The 17,614-nt window shown below is 34.8% G+C and overlaps 1 protein-coding gene across 1 annotated transcript in view; it reads right to left on the minus strand.

Moving 5' to 3' along the window:
• Positions 1–17,614, minus strand: part of MSH4 (mutS homolog 4) — an 88,787-nt gene that overhangs the window by 65,760 nt on the left and 5,413 nt on the right. The window contains exons 2-6 of the mRNA XM_045547724.1: positions 15,689–15,871; positions 12,114–12,274; positions 8,793–8,903; positions 4,218–4,333; positions 3,152–3,325 (exon numbers count right to left, since the gene is read on the minus strand). Of these exons, the coding sequence (XP_045403680.1) occupies positions 3,152–3,325; positions 4,218–4,333; positions 8,793–8,903; positions 12,114–12,274; positions 15,689–15,871 (745 nt within the window). The remainder of the gene's footprint in view (positions 1–3,151; positions 3,326–4,217; positions 4,334–8,792; positions 8,904–12,113; positions 12,275–15,688; positions 15,872–17,614) is intronic.

Below are 17,614 nucleotides of genomic sequence, written 5' to 3' on the forward strand. Positions count from 1 at the left end.
AGAAACTTTTCTATTGATAAAATTAATATTTATTATAATCACCTTGTACTAATTTAAGAAGTTAGAGAAGAATGAAAGGTAAAAGAGAATTTCATAATTTCTAAGTGGCTCCTATAAAGAAATAAGCTATTATAAAGAATGCATTTCACTGGGCTATTTATTAGACAATTATGAGACATGTATAAAAGTTCCTTTTAATATTCAATAAATATTTATTGAGCCCTTATGGTATTCAAAACTCTATACTAAACACTGGGCATATAAGACAGACATGATTCCTACCTTCATGGACCTTACAGTCTAGTGGTTGGCTGCCAATAATTTTTTATCAGTTTTATTGGCCATGACTGAGGACAAAAAAGAGTAGGGAGAGACAGATAATAAACACATACTCACATAAAGAAAGAAAATAATTTCAGGCATAGAAACTGCTAAAAACAACAAAAACAATAGCAATGTATAAAGAATGAGGGTTGCTTTAGTTAGGTTGGTTGAGAAACATCTTTCTATGTGTTTGACAGTTGAGCTAAAACCTGCATGATATAAAAGGAGGCAGCAATGGAAAGATGATGGAATGGGAATTACAATGATTATAACAAGGATAGCTCATATATACTAAACACTGAGTATGGATCAGGAATTGTTCTAAGCACTTTACATGTATCAACTTGTTTAATTCTAATAACCATGGTATGAGGTAGATGTTATTATTGCCACATTTTGCAAAGAAAGGAACTGAAGCACAAGGAAATTAAGTAATTTGTCCTTGGTTTCCAAGTAAGTATCACAGCAGCAATTTAAGTCCAGAAAGTCTGGCTCCAGAACCAGAGAAAGATCAAGGTTGGTGAAGCTTTGCAAGTAGGGATAAGAATAGAGGGAGATGAAAGAAGTTGATAGAGGCCAGGACATAGAAGTTCTTGTAGGCCATAGTAAAGAGTCTGGATTCTACTGCACATGTAACGGAAGCAGAAGAGTTACAAGATCTGAATTAAAAGGATGTTACTCTGGCTACTAGGTTGAGAACAGATGAATTTTAGGAGGGTAAGAAGGCAAAGAGACAAGTTAGGAAGCCATTATGGTAGTCCAGACTAAAAATGATAGAAGTTTGGGTTAGGGTGGTAGCCTTGGAAATGGTGAGAAGTGATCCAGAATTGGTATATATTCTGAAGGCTGGATCAAGAAGATTTACTGATAGATTCAATCTGAGGTGTGAGAGGAGAGGGGAAAAAAATGACTTTTAATATTTAGTCATTAAACTACCACATTTTTGGCATACTAATTTAAACAAATTTTTAGGGAACTGCTCAAATCAACTGGCTGGGGGTGGGGGTCTCTCATTGCATGCTCAATTTTTTACTTTTTAAGAATCTAGTTTCTAGGCTGGGCGCAGTGGCTCACGCCTGTAATCCTAGCACTCTGGGAGGCCGAGGTGGGTGGATCACTCGAGGTCAGGAGTTCGAGACCAGCCTGAGCAAGAGTGAGACCCCGTCTCTACCAAAAATAGAAAGAATTGATTTGGAGAGCTAAAAATCTATATAGAAAAAATTAGCTGGGCATGGTGGTGCATGCCTGTAGTCCCAGCTACTTGGGAGGCGGAGGCAGTAGGATTGCTTAAGCCCAGGAGTTTGAGGTTGCTGTGAGCTAGGCTGATGCCACGGCACTCACTCTAGCCCAGGCAACAAAGCGAGACTCTGTCTCAAAAAAAAAAAAAAAAAAAAAAAAGATTCTGGTTTCTGCAGGAACAAAGGAAGTGAGGAGCACATACAAACATGCCATTCACTATAAGAATCAATAGATGTAACACTGCACTGAAAACATGACAACCTATGAAAACATTAGAACTATTCAGATAGTTTAGTAGGTAGAATATCTGTCTTTTAATCTGACATTCTTTGTTTTAAGTCTGTGAAAAAACTCAATTTCACCTTTTCAACCATAATATAAACTCTTGAAGGTCAGATATTCTGTCATTTAAGTGTCTGTATTCCTAATACACAGGAAGAACTCAAGCAGTGCTTGACAATGATAATAACGAACAATGATGATATATGAAACATGACAAGGTAAAACTGAATATAAAATACTTTGTAATAATTACCAGGCTTGGCCATAATAACATAGGATAACACAGAAAGTCAGTGACAAGGTAATTTTAACCCACCTCCTAATGGATGTGAAGTGGTATGTAACGGTGATTTTGATTTGTATTTCCCTAATGACTAGTGATGTGGAGCATCTTTTCAGGTTCTTACTGGCTATTTGTTTATCTTCTTCGGAGAAATGTTTATTAAGGTCCTATGCCTGGCTTTTAACTGGGCTGTTTGTTTTTTGTTTTTCATTTTCTAAGAGACAGGGTCTTGCTATGTCGCCCAGGCTAGAATGCAGCGACATGATCATAGCTTACTGCAGCCTTGAACTCCTGGGCTCCAGTGATCTTCCCACCTCAGCCTCCTGAGTAGCTGGAACTACAGGTGCATGCCACCATGCCTGGCTAATGGGTTGTTTGCTTTTTGTTATTTAGTATAAATATCTTTTTAAAATTTGATTTTGGTGAAACATCCGAGCAGGTCAGCAACAATAGTACAATATTACAATGATTAAAAATATGTTTATTGAGGTCGAGTACAGTGGTTCATGCTTGCAATCCCAGCACTTTGGGAGGCCAAGGTGAGAGGACTGCTTGAAGCCAGGAGTTTGAGATCAGCCTGGGCAACATAGCAAGACCTCATCTCTACAAAAAATAAAAAAATTAGCCAGGCCTGGTGGCATGCACCTGTAGTCCCAGCTACTCCGGAGGCTGAGGTGGGAGGATTGCTTGAACCCAGGAGTTTAAGGCTGCAGTGAGCTATGATTGCGCCGCTGCACTCTAGCCTGGGCAATAGAGCAAGACTGTGTCTCAAAAAGAAAATGTTTATTCAATATTTCTCCATCATAAGCCAGGTTTGGTGGTGTGCACCTGCAGTCCCAGCTACTCTGGAGGCTGAGGCCAGAGGATTGCTTGAGCCCAGGAGTTCAAGACCAGCCTGGGCAACATAGCGAGACCCTCTCTAAAATAAAAATCAAACAAGTTAAATTACTTTAAAGTATTTATAGAAAAATATGACATAAAATATACCAATATATTTTGTAATAAGAAATTAGATGTTCTTACCTACAGTCGTGATTATTAATTAACAATTCAAGGTTTTGGGCTGATGATGAATCTATCATGGCTGTCTGTTCACTACCCTGGAAACAAACTTTCAGCGATTTTGGTGCATAAACTGAATTTTGAATAAATTCAACATATTTTAACAAAGCTGCAATAGCTGCAAGGCAGTAATACCTATAAGGTGAACAATGATACATCACTATAAGTCTTTAGAATAAAAAAATTATTGCTATAAAAGGAAATATTTATTTCACCTTAATTTAAGGAAAATTACAAATATTTGCATAGCATTACTTAAACTCAAAGTGAAAAGGTACACCAAGTGTTCCTTACTCTGAAAATGAGGTAAATAATCTCTAAATCATAAAAATTGATACTAATAGACAATTTTTAAAAGTCTGACACTTAAGGGATATTAGACTCCAATAAATTTCATGTTAGAAGACAACTTTCAATGGTGACGTGTGTCAATTTTTTACGTACCATTCTAAGTACCGAAATAATATTGGGAAAGCCTGAGACTTTACAGGTAGAATCAGGAGGTCCCAATGTATAGGAAAGTATGTTATGATCTTGGTGAGAATAACCATTGTGATTAACTAAGTAAACAGGTGATACAATCTGGCTCAAATGAATTATCTATTTAGCCTGTTCTAAGAAATATCTGTCCCCAAAATTATCAATCCCTGTTTCATGCTGAATCTTTTAGGAGAAAAGATATGAAGTAAGAGAAACACAGCTTTACCTCTGTTTCACTTCTATGCCTTCATGTTTCTAGTTTACTGTAACCACTTGAGCTTTTCATACCAAAGTACAGGGAGCAGAAACCTTAAGGGCAATAGATTATGACTAATTTGGAAGAATTCTATATAAATCTGTTAGCAATACATGATTTATGTATAAATTTTAGTTAACTATTTTACTGTTTCAGTAATTACTAAGTGTGTGTTATGAGCCAGGCACTTTCTAGGTGGTAGAGATACAGCATAGAGCAAAATAGACAAAAATCCCTGACCTTGTGAAACTCACAGAAGAGATTTATTACTTTTCTTAAGTTATAACTTACTTGGACTGAACCTCCATTAGGACAGTGCTGAATTCTGCTATGCATAACTGTTCAATGTACTCTAATCCTTTTGTTTCATTGAAATATTTCCTTTGGATAGTAGTGAAATTAACATTCTGAAAAAAATTTTGATTGCAAAATAAATGTTTAAGTGCCACGAGCTTGCTCAAAACTGCTTTCTTAAACACATGGTGGTACATGGGTAGGTGGCTTAACTATTGTATAAAGTTTATTTATTAATGTTTTCGATGTTTAAATGAGAACTTTTCTTAGTTATTTATAAAAAGAGAATGATTTTCCATCTAGCTAAGACAACTACAGTACACAATATGTAGCTCTTATTAGAGCTTACTCTCATGAACCTTAGCTGAATATAGTAGGTACTAATAATAAAAAGTAAACATGAGAGTCTATGCCTTCCAGTAATTTATTCTGTAGAAACAACACCATAGATTTTACATTCGGCCTTCCATAGTCTACTGTAATTGAGAAAGGGTAGATCCTTATAACGTGCTAGTTGAAAAGATGAAAATACCAGATCTACCTATCAAATCTATGAAATGCTATTTATATAAAGTGAATTTAATTTATTTAGAATACAGAGAAATAGATAATGGAACTTTTAAAAGAGAGCAAAAAAATCCATGAACTTGTTCAATAAAAGGTTTACCTACTTTGAATAGAAGTAATGGGTAAGAAAGGTAATATAATACCAGTTGACTGCGAAAGAGCTGCTAAGACTGAAAAAAAAAATCATGAGTAAGTAAAAAATTTATGTGCCAAGATTGTTTTAAAAGTTATCTTAATTAATCTTCACAATAATCCTATTATGTGAATATTACTAATTCTAATTTTCCTGTAAATAAAATTCTGAAAAGGCAAGCAACTTTTCTAATAATATACAGTAGATATGTGAAAGAGCTGAGACTCAAATTTAGATTTCTTTGACTATGAAGTTGATGTGTGTTGCCCTATAATATAGAGACAGAAATGATTTCAGGAGTTTTGCAGGGCTTTGCCCTGAAGGAATATGTGAACGTCTTAGTTCACATATCAAAAGCTGCCTCGCCTCAGGAGGGCATCTCACTGATCAGGATCAGTGGCAGCGCTTTCCATGGCCACGCTGTGTCTCAAACCTGTCGGCTTGCACCTGCTTCTGTACGACAAAGCTTGGCATGAGGCCACAGGGTGAGAACTGATCAAAGAGTGCCCGCCCAACAGAGACAGACACCTGTGGCTAAAAGCAATTAGCCTAAGGGACAGTTCCTGCTTCACTCCTGATTACCTGTCTCAATCAACAAAAACTAGATGAAGAAATATAGAGCCACTATATTTCTGTTTAACCTTTCTACTAAGTGATAATTTTATCTTAGGACTTAGAAGTTTGTCTTAGAAAGCTTTTGTAACCATTTGCTCACATAGGTAGAGTTAATTAAGGGATCTCTAGAAGCTTTTTGTGAGACTTTTAACCTAAAACGAACTACCTGTTATTATGTAAATCCGTTACCCCTGGCAACCGATCACTGCACCAATAAATACTGACACAGGACTTCACTCATGGCCTCATAGCTCATGGGAATGCTGGAGGTCTCCCAACTCCCCCAACTTTATAAAACTGTACTTTATAAAACTATACTTTCGTCTCTGTGTATTCTTTTATTTCTATCTTCTATTATTTTCTATTTTCTATTATTTCCTTATCCCTCGTGATGACCACTGCCATAGGGACCAATTTTTTGCTGGGAGAGTAGCTAACTTCCTGCAGATGTTCCTTCCACTTCATACTGCTTCTGATTAAGTGAAGGTATTTTCTTTTTGAAGAGACGGAGTCTTGCTACATTGCCCAGGCTGGTCTTGAACTTCTCAGCTCAAGTGCTCCTCCTGTCTCAGCCTCCCAAGTAGCTGAGACTATAGACATGTGCCACTGTGCCTGGCTAATGAAGGTTTTTTTATGGTAAGTGTGGTAATAATAATAATAATGATAATAATATTGATTTTCCCCTCTGCTTATAATATTTTTACCTCAAATACTCCCATGGCTTGCTCCCTCACTCCATTCAGGACTTTGCCCAAATATAACCTTATCAATGAGGCCATCTCTGATTATCTTATATAAATTATCAATGCTCTAGGAAGTAGGTACTATTATTGTCCCTAATTTACTGATAAAGAAAACTGAAGCTCAAAGAGGTTAAGTACCTTGCACAGGGTCACTTGGAGTCAGGATTTGAAACAAGGACAGTCTGATTCCTCTATTCCCAAGCACTGTGCTATATTGCCTTACTCAAACATATTGAAATTATTTTGCTTTTGCCTTTGGAGGACCTATCCTACATTCCACATGATTCTGGTAGTCCTATCAATTACAGTGCTCCATGAACCACAGCAAAAAGCACATGATCCAAGATTAATCATAATGCCTTTACCCCAAGAAATAGTGAGTCTAATGTGGAAAAATGAAAAAATCCCAGACTTAAGCCTTACATAAGGTATCTATGTAACAAAAACATTTGTACACCCTTAATATTTTGACATAAAAAAGAAATGAAAAAAATCAGTGGCTTTCCCTGGAATTCATATATAGACACTGAAAAAAAGTTCTTTTTCCTCTGGATTAGCTAAACTGAGATGATATCACCAGAGCCATCAGCAATCATATTCTTAAACCTCTTAAGTGGTAATCTATCTGCAGTGGAAAGAAGATGGTACCAGGGATGAGGGTAGTGACAAAGATTCTCTCCTTGACCAAACTCTGCCCAGGCTCCTCTGAGCCTTCATCTCAACTAGGCCTGGACCTTGGCCTATAAAGACTTGAACAAAATAGTAACATTGTTTCTAACTGCTCAAAGCCATATCCCTAGGATGAATGGAGCCCCTCTTAAAATGCCTAAGAAAACTCAAAGCTGCCAAAAAAAAAAAAAAAAAAGTACTGTTTATCCAGCCAAGACCTAAAGACAGGGCTTCTGTCTCTCATCCTCTGTGGGGGTGGGGTGTGGGGCAGATAGGAGCCTAATTTCAGTAAGTGTCAGTTAGCAAACCCAAATGGGTTTCACATGGACCGACTTCATCCTCTTGCTTTTTGTAATTTTTCACTTCCTTGACTCTACTGAGCCCCTCTCATCTCTCTCTATTCCTTCACTCTCCCTTTAAAATGCCCAGTTATCTCTACATAAATTAGAGTTTAGTTCACATTCGACTCTTTTCCTTACTGCAATAGTACATTACTGATTAAAATCTGTCCTTATTACTGTCACAAGTGTTTGGCTTTGTTTATCTTTGACAGTAGGGACAGGATCTATCCAACCACTGATTTCCCAGTTACATAAAGCCATAAATTTCTTTTTTTGCTTAAACTAGTTTACACTGGATTTATTTACAACCAAAAGACTTAGAAGGCCTAATCAGAACAACAACAGCAACAAAACACCAAAGTTAGAAAGATATACATAAATAAAGGTGACGAAAAGAAGTATGAAGTAATACATGAAATAGAACATGTAAAGAAACTTGTCTAATAGAGACAATAGATTCAGAATAGTGACCAATGAGTCAAAGACAGCTGAGCTACACAGGATCTCTAAGAGCACCACAACAAATCTTATGTAACTACAAATGCTGAATATATTAGGAATGAGAAAGGAGCTCATTGGACTCCAAACATCAGCTTGGTTCCAAATATAAGTCTACAAACATAACAAAATATAGTATATTCTGAAAATAATTTGCACTCCTAAGGAATTATTCCAACTGCAATGTTGTCTACTTGGTTTAGAATCAAAACCCCTATTCTACAAAACAGGGAGATTTGCTAGAGAGAAGAAATAAACTACATGGGGAGAAAGCCCTTACTGAAGGGGAGAGCATTTTTGGATAAGGTTTGACAACACTTATCTGTCACAGTCCAACAGAAGGCTAGAATAACAGGCTAATTGTGAGGCAGTAATGTTACAAGGGGAAGTGGAAACAATTTTGTAACACAGATTAAATTCCCTAGAGGAAAAAATACTTGCTCTTAGCTACTTATCCCTAGAAGGGTGGGAATTTCAATTTTAACCAGTGTAACAGCATAATAACTAGTTTCCAGGAAGCTACACCTAAGGAACCCTATGTTTTCTCTAAGTGTCTGCCCCTTGTATACTCTGAGAAACCTTATTACCCAAAACATTTTTTCTTTTGATTAAAGTAGATTAAGCATGCCAGATCAAATAAGTGAATTCCCTATTATTTTTATTATTTGTATTAATAGTCCCTTAGATTAGGACTTGTGTTTAGTAAAACTTTAGTGCACTGAATATAAAGTTACTCAAATTATTGTTCTTTATAATGATATTACAAAGTGGATTTTAAGTACGGTGATTAGACCTTTCTTTCTTTTTTTTTTTTTTGAGGCAGAATCTTGCTTTGTTGCCAGGGCTAGAGTGCCCAAGCGTCGGCCTAGCTCACAGCAACCTCAAACTCCTGGGCTCAAGCGATCCTCCTGCCTCAACCTCCCAGAGTGCTAGGATTACAGGCATGAGCCACCATGCCTGGCTAATTCTATCTTGAATGTTACTATTGAGAATAAAAATCGCTTACCTTGAAATTTTCTGTAATCAGAGTAAACAACTTGGTTGAATTCCCCACAACACAAGCAGTATTTGACATTATTATTTCCAAAGGTGATAAAATTTTGAGTTTAGTGATCACCTAAAATCATTTGAATAAACAATTTCTTAAATATAAGCTTAGGATGGTCTCTAAAAAAAAGGCTTCATATTTTTCTGATAGATAAGTATTTAAAATTAATTCATAGATACACAAAATTACAACTATCCTAATTATATATTTAAATTAAAATATATTTCCAATGGTAAACATATTCCCTATATAATCACAAATATAAAATATTATCATAAATATAGGATATATTTTACTCAAAATAGTTTGTAACAGCCTTAAGCTCAAAAATTAATTTGAACATATCAAATATGTATTTCCCAAGTAAGATTTTTTAAAATAAATTCTTCTACTCAGTATTTTATCCATCTCCATGAAAAATATAAACACATCCAAAAGGGTAACTATGGTGATAAAATCACTATGGCTATACTGTTATGCTTTAGAAGTTGAAAAAGTACAGAAACACAGATGAAAAACATCTGCCTTATGCTTTTCACATAACATAGTGCATTTCTTAGAACTATTCTAAACACAGAAATTCTTATTCAATTTGTCTAACATGTCTATTTTTAATAAATTGTATTCCTATTCTTTTAAAATTACATAAAAATGTAAAATATCTACAGATGAAGTTAGTATGGCATACTAATATCATTAAGGTAGTTAGTTATAAAAAATTAATTATTAGTTAGGAAAATGAAACATATAATAGGGAACCATAAAGGCGAACTGAAGGAAGAGAATAAAGAATAATAAAACACTAAAAAATAACATAGTAGATCATATTTTTAAAATAATAGTTGGAAAAAAATTTTTAAAATAATAATTTGGTCAAATAACTTTTCCAAATATAGAGATTAGGAGTAAACTACCTCTACCTCAGGGGTCCCCAACCTATGGTGAGTTGTATAAGCATTTCATTATATATCACAATGTAAAAATAATAGAAATAAAGTGCACAATAAATGTAATGCATTTGAATCATCCCAAAACCATTCCCCCAATCCCTGGTCCATGGAAAAATTGTCTTCCATAAAAACAGTCCTCGGTGCCAAAAAGGTTAGGGACCACTGCTCTGATAGATCATATTATACAAACTCCCATGACAATAGGCCAGTGGTCCAAATTAATGATGAGTGATATAAAATGAAGGCAAAATAAGAAGTTAAGAGACTAAACTGGCTGGTGCAGTGGCTCATGCTTGTAATCCCAGCCATTTTGGGAGGCTGAGATGGGAGGATCGCTTGAGGCCAGGAGTTTGAGACCGGCCTGGGCAACACAGCGAGACCTTGTGCCTACAAAAACACAAAAAAATTAGCCAGGCCTGGTGGTGTGCCAGCTACTCAGGAGGCTGAAGCAGGAGGATCACTTGAGCCCAAGGGTTCAAGGCTGCAGTGAGCTGTGATCACACCACTGCACTCCAGCCTGGGGTAACAAAGTGAAACTCTGTCTCAAAAAAAAAAAAAGACAATTATGGCTGACCTAAGATACCAGTTTCCCTAATGCTGAAAAACTAAAATTCAAATACAATTCAGTGAAAACAGCCCTCTGGAAATTGCATTATCACAGGTTTCGGCCATAACCCAGACACAATCCTGAACACCATAATCATAAATGTTGAAATCCTGAAAGAGCAAAATTCCTGAAGTCTAAAAATCCCAAAACTCACAATCCCAAAAGATCAAAATCACAAAAATATAATTCTGGGAGAAATAATTTAGAAATGTTTAAAGACCTTAATTTACATTTGTAAAAGTTAATTTTTTTTTGAGAAACATAAAAACACAACAGAATAACCTATAAGCCACTTTACACAATAAAATAATCAATAATAACATATATACAGTATTTTTGAGAGCATAAACACTCAGGTATGCTAATGACAGTCACATGGGTATAACAGTTATGAACAGACAAACCATATTCATAACAAAATCAAAAAGCAAAATGCATAAATGTATATCACTAGGGTTGGTAATTGTGTGCACCCACTTTATAACTGTGGTCATTTGAAATATATGAGGTTCTGCAATTATACAGAGAGTAGGATAAAAAGAAAAAAAATTAAAAACCAAACAAAACAAAAAAGAAATACCATGAGGGATGACCTAAGCCTTTTGACAAGATCAATCAAAAACTGCAATTGGTCACCACCACACATGCAGTCGCCCAAAGAGCTGAGATTTCAAGAAATTTTATCTTTAACAAATGCAGATGTATGAAAAGGACATCTCTCCATTTATTGAGGAAATTTCAACATTTTTACCTATATGCACAATGCTTATACACAAAGTCAATGTTGTGACAATGCACTTTCATGCAGTCAAATTTCTGATGCCCAAGGCAGGAGAAGAAAAGTCTGTCTCCGCTCTCAGAGAGAGACCAATTCTATTTCCGTATTTGCTCTCTCCAGGCTCTTGGCAACTGGATAGTGTCTGCCAACACTAAGAGCAGATCTTCCCCACCTCATCCACTCAGACTCACATAGTAATCTCCTCTGGAAACACCTTCAAAAATAGACCCCAAGTGATGCTTTATTAGCTATTTTTAATCCAGTCAGGTTGACACCTAAAATTAAGTACACAAGTCCACCCCTTGTCAACTTGGCATCCATATGCATCTCCTTAAATTATATTAAATTTCCAAATAAAGACAATAACAAGGTAGTAGTTATGCCGAACATGATGCAACTAATATGATGCAACTATCCTATGTACAACCAAAAACTAACCCCTTCCTTAGAATTTGACTTTTAGGATTTCAGTGTTGAGGGTTTTAATCTTTTGGGATTGTGATTTTTCAGGATTTTAGACATTAGAGATTTTAGATTTTAGGGATTTAGACTACAGAGATTTTGATCTTTTGGTATTTCAACATTGAGATTACAGTTTTCTGGATTGTGTCTTTCAGAATTATGATCAGCACCACATTATCACATATATTATCACCTTTGGAATGAGCCCCAAAATTATTAATTTGAAGATGTTAATCTTAGAAACTAACATTAACAGTAACTTTGGAATATTCAAGTAATAGTAAAACACATTCTTTTTAGGACAAAATATACTTAAAAAATAAAAATTGGATGTAAAATAATTTTATTTTAAAGTATTTATATGGAAGTAATCATGAATAACCTTTATTCTACCAAAAAATAAACTAATTAGGCAGGCACTGACTTGAAAATCTGTATACTGCCCACTAGATCAACCATTTTCTAAGATCATTAATACTTACCTTTGCATATGTTGTGTTGTCTGCAAACTGGGATAATATAACTTGTGGGCTTTTTAAGTCAATACTTGCCATTCCTATTTCACCTCTGGCAAGTCCTCTCCCTTCTACAACAGCTACAATAACTGATGGGGAGTGTATAGAAACTGCAGATGAGGATGTAGCTGTTAATTTTTAAATAAAGAAAATATACAAACATTAATATCATCATTTCTAATTCTTTCACATAAGATCTTAAAGCACCTAATCTAGGACATACTACTGTATTAATATCCAAGAAAATAACTTTTTTTCCCTCAGAAAAAAATAATTTTTCATTATGCAGATTAAATAAAAATGTTAATTCTCAAAGTATTTTGCCAAAACTTAACTTCACATTTAGAAATAACAAATGTGTATTGTCTTATTTTGCACCTTAGTGGATGGAATCATAAAAGGAACACTGAACGTGGGATCAAAAAACTTAGATTGTTTACCTCACTCCATCATTTAAAAGATATTTGAATTTGGATAAATTATTTCATAATAAATAACTATAAATTATAAAATATAATTTAATAACTGCCTGCCTAACTCGAGAGCTGTCTGAAAGGATCAAATGGGATTACATATATGAATGCATTGTATAAAGATTAAACATTATACAACTATGAACTCCAATTTTGAAATATCTGTGTAATGTAGAGATACAAATAATAATAAAATAACCAATATTTATTAAGTGCTTACTATTACCAAGAACATTCTAAATTCTTTATTTGGATTAACTCATTTAATTGTCACAACAATCCTATCAAATAGACACCATTATTTCCTCCATTTTACTTACATGGAGACTAAGGCATGGATGGAACTGGTAGAGACAGAATTTGTACCCAGGCACCCTGGCTCCAGAGCTCGTGCTCTGAGCCATTACATACATGACTGATGTTGAGATCTATGCCTTACAAACTATGAATGCTTGAGTAAATTTTTTAATCTCTTAAAAGCTACCATTTCTTCATCTGTAAACAGAAATACCAAACTATTTTGGAAGGTTGTTATAAGAATTAAATTCAATAATATAGAAGTGTTTCATAAAGTCTACGAAATCACTTAAAGGGCATTATTCATGTATGAAAAAAAGTCAGACTCAAAACGTCTGAAATTTTATTTTCAAAGAAGCAAATTGGTCTTTTATTTCCTTGTCAACCTTTTAATTTACTCCTCTTCCTCCCTCCTTTCCTTCCCTGACCTAGATCCCTATTTTCTTCTACTGTAATGCCCACAAAAATATTTATATGCTTAGTCAATAGTCAATTTAAGGGTATACTTATAATCTATTGTGGTTAGACCTCAGAAAACTTTTTCCCATGAAAGCTACGTCATAAATGGTGATTAAGTTTATATTAGATCTACAGAAGTCAGTTTAAGATTGCAATAGAATATGACCTTCTTATTTTTAATTGGAAAATATATAACAAGTTCCAGTGAAAAATTCAGTACATGGAGAAGACATCTCCTCTAAAGTTCTAAAAGAACATTTAGGCTGTTATCTCTGTGTTATAAATAATACTATAATGAACACAACAGTGCATAAAGCTTTTTTCTGGGTTTCTTATTATTTCCTTAAAATGCATCCTTAGAAGTCAAATTACTGGAACAAAGGAAAATCATGTTTTAAGGATCTCATATATACTGCCAAATTTCTTTTGAGAACTGGACTAATTTTTAATTCTGTTGGTAGTGTATGAGAAAAGCCAATCTTACTGTATCTTCACCATTACTAACTTCTAAAATTTATTATTTTTATCATTGGCTAATTTAACAGAGTGGCCCTTAAATCTGTATTTTTTAACACTACTGAAATTGAACATTATTTAATATATCCATTTATCTATATTTTTTCTTTTGAGAGCTGTTTATATCCTTTTATATAATTCTTACTAGGTCTTAATGTTTTTCATTATGTTTTCATGAAAATTTTATAAATCAATGACAATAATTTATAGTTGCTATAAATCTTGATTTTTTAGATGTCTCAAAAATTTTTATTTTTGTATAAGTAATCTTTCTCTGTATAATTTCTTCTATTGCTTTTCTGCTAAGAAACTCCTCCTCCATTGAGATATTTGATATCCATTACTATTTTCATCTAATGTTTTGAGTTTTTTGTTCATTTTGACCTTCCACTGGAGAGGAACTTGGAGCAGTACATTTGGTTGTCCACTATGTCTGAAATGAGAGATGGCCAAAAGTACAGACTTAAATTCATTCATAGCCAGTTGCTAATGGTTTACCTGGCTGGTCATGGACTTGGAAGGAATAGGATTGGAAGCTCAGTGACGAGAAAATATGAGGAAGTATGTGTATAGATCCCTAAGAATGGGCATAAACTTTGAAAATATTTGTGTCCTATGTGAATGTCCACCAAAGGACATCCTCTGTAGAGGAAACTCTTAATAATTAGGTGGACAAAATGATTTGCTCTATGGATATCAGTTAGCCTCTTATTTTAACTCTCTCTAAAAGGATCTATTGATTCAGCATAAGTGCAATTTCAATCAAAACCTCAATGTGTTTTTGGTGGAAAATGAAATTGGCCCAAAATTTATAAGGAAGAGCAAATGGCCTTAAGGAGCTAAGATTCTTCCAAAGAAGAATAAGGTTGCTTATGGAGGGTTAGGCTGGGAGGGATGTCCTACTAAATATCAAGACTTATTACCAAGCTGAAGATGGTGTGACATTGGCACAGAGAAAGACATAATGACCTATGGAAGTTAGATCTAGAGACATAGAAACAAACAGAAAAATTATCAAATGATTTAGCAGTCAGAATATATAAATTTCTATATCCAGAAAAATAAACTTAAATAAAAATGAGTAAAAGACATAAACATTCATTTCACAGAAAATTAAAGATATATAGCCCAAAAGTACACAAAAAGATCGTCAACCCCATTAGTATTCAGGTAAATGAAAATTTAGACTATAGTTAGTATTTTACAACTGCTACATTGGTAAATATTGAGTGACAATACCAAATGTTGAAGAGGACTCTCATACATTGTTAGTAAGAGTGTGTATCGGTAGTACTACTTTAAAAAACAATTTGTCATTATCTTATTATATAAATGTATACGTTCATATACCCTGTAACCAAGAAATTCTGTTGTACATACCTTAGAGAACTGTTTTACATGAAAACCTATTTTATCCATTTACCCCTCAAGAAAATCTAGTGGATTTAGATAAAAATCAAAGTACTTTAAAAAGCTACTCAACAGTATTGTCAGGATCAATGTTTGGAAATACATGATCATGTATAAAAGGGAGAGAAGTTTCTGTTTCTTGTGCATTTTTTTGTCAGCATAGTTAAAATAATGTAGACCTGCATTTATTAACAAATGACAGCAGAAACTATGTAGCCTTATTAACCTAGTATCTAATTATGGATATGGATAAATTGATATATTTATCTTTCAAGTATCCATATCAGTTATAAATGATTCAAATTGAATGTAACCATTCTAATTTATGATTTACAAAACTTCAAAAATTTCAAAAGATCATCTCGGTTGACCTTCCACACATTTTACCTGAATATCCCATTTGTGGCGTCCGACTTTTATAACCTGATCTCTGGGGATTTCCAGCAGACAATGGAGTTTTAACTATTTGAGGATAATTAGCATCTTGTGCAGAAGATGAGCTTGTACCAAAAGCAAGATTTGATGCAACTGTGTTTTCTGTATAATATCTATTGTTTCCAAAGTATGAACCTGTATTTGAAAAATTAAGTGTCAATTCTTAAAGATTTGAATTATGCAATTATTAATACCTATAATTTATACCATGTTCACCTCCTATAAGCTTCATCTGATAATGATTTTTTAGAAATATAAAAAATTATGGCAAATTTAATTACATTGATAAATGTACTCAAATACATTAATATGACTTTTGCTTCTACAAGTTCATTGAGACCACTCTTGCTAAAATCATAAATTACCCTCTAATCTTCCAGTATACCAGATATATTGCTGTGGTTTGAATATATGTCCCCTCCAAAACTCATGTTGAAATTTAATACCCAATGTAACAGTATTAAGAGGTAGAGCCTTTGAAAGGTAATGACTGGTTATCATGGGAGTGGGAATGGTAGCTTTTTAAGAAAGGGAAGAAAGACCTGAGGTAGCAGGCTCAGCTCCCTCACCATGTAATACCCTACACTACCTAGGGACTTTGCAGAGGCCCTACCAGCAAGAAGGCCTTCACCAGACATGCCCTCCTTGACCCTGGACTTCCTAGAGTCCAGAACTGTAAAAAAGAAATTTTGTTTCTTTATAAATTACTATTTCAGGTATTCCATTATAAGCAGCAGACAAAATTAATAAACTAATAGAGAAAATTGGTACCAAGGAATAGGGTGTTGCTATAAAGATATCTGAAAATGTAGAAGCAGTTTAGAACTAGGTAATGGGCAGAGTCTGAAAGAATTTGGAGGAATAGGCTAGGCTAGAAAAAGCCTAGACTCTGGGGAGGGCTTAGAAGACAAGAAGACTAGAGAGATTGGGATAGTGATCAGAATGTTGATAGAAATATGGACAGTAAAGGTCATTCTGATGAGAGCTCAGATGGAACTGAGAGACAAGGTATTAGAACCTAAAGCAAAGGCCATGCTTAAACTGCCAAAGAACTTGGTTGAACTGCATCCATGCCTAACAGCTCTGTAGAAAGACAAATTGAAGCGTGATAAACTAGGGTATCTGGTGGAATAAATATCCAAGCAGCAAAGCATTAAGGCTGCTGCATGGCTTTTTTTTTTTTGAGACAGGGTTTTCTCTGTTGTCTAGGCTAGAGTACAACGATACAATCATAGTGCACTGCAGCCTCGAACTCCTGGGCACAAGCAATCATCCCACCTTAGCCTCCCACAGGTGGATTCCACTATGCCCAACTAATTTTTTTCCTTTTTGCGGGGGTAGTGTGTTAGGGTAGAAAGCCTAGCAGGTGCTCACGGGTGGAGAAAGATTTCTCATGCTGAAATTAAAATATAAAAGTAAAACTTATTTTATCTTCTTAGAGGAGAGAGAAAGAGAGAGAGAAATAGAGGAAAGAGGGTGAGGGAAGACAGCAGGGAGATGGTGCGGCATCCCAAAGAGTGCCAGCAGCTAGGCCAAGTGACTTGCTGCTCTTACGGAGACAAAGAGAACGAGAAAAAATAGTAATTGTTGTGGATTAACTAGCAGGCAGCTGCAAGACTTCAGGCTGTCCATCTTTCTTGGTTTTTCTCTATTCCTGGAGACTTGGTTATCTCTGAGATGTAGTCACGATTATGGCAGGGGATGTGATTTTGTCCCTGAGATATGGTTTTGGGCAGGAAACTAAGGCCAGGAGTTTGTCCCCTGCTGTCAGGTATTCTCAGGAATACCTTGAGGCTATAGAAACAAATTCTAAAAGCCTGAACTGGTGAATGTACAAAGAAAGATTTACATTTCTTTTCAGCCTTTTGGCTCTTTTCA

This window comes from Lemur catta, chromosome 3, assembly GCF_020740605.2.
Source record: "Lemur catta isolate mLemCat1 chromosome 3, mLemCat1.pri, whole genome shotgun sequence".
NCBI lineage: Eukaryota > Metazoa > Chordata > Mammalia > Primates > Lemuridae > Lemur > Lemur catta.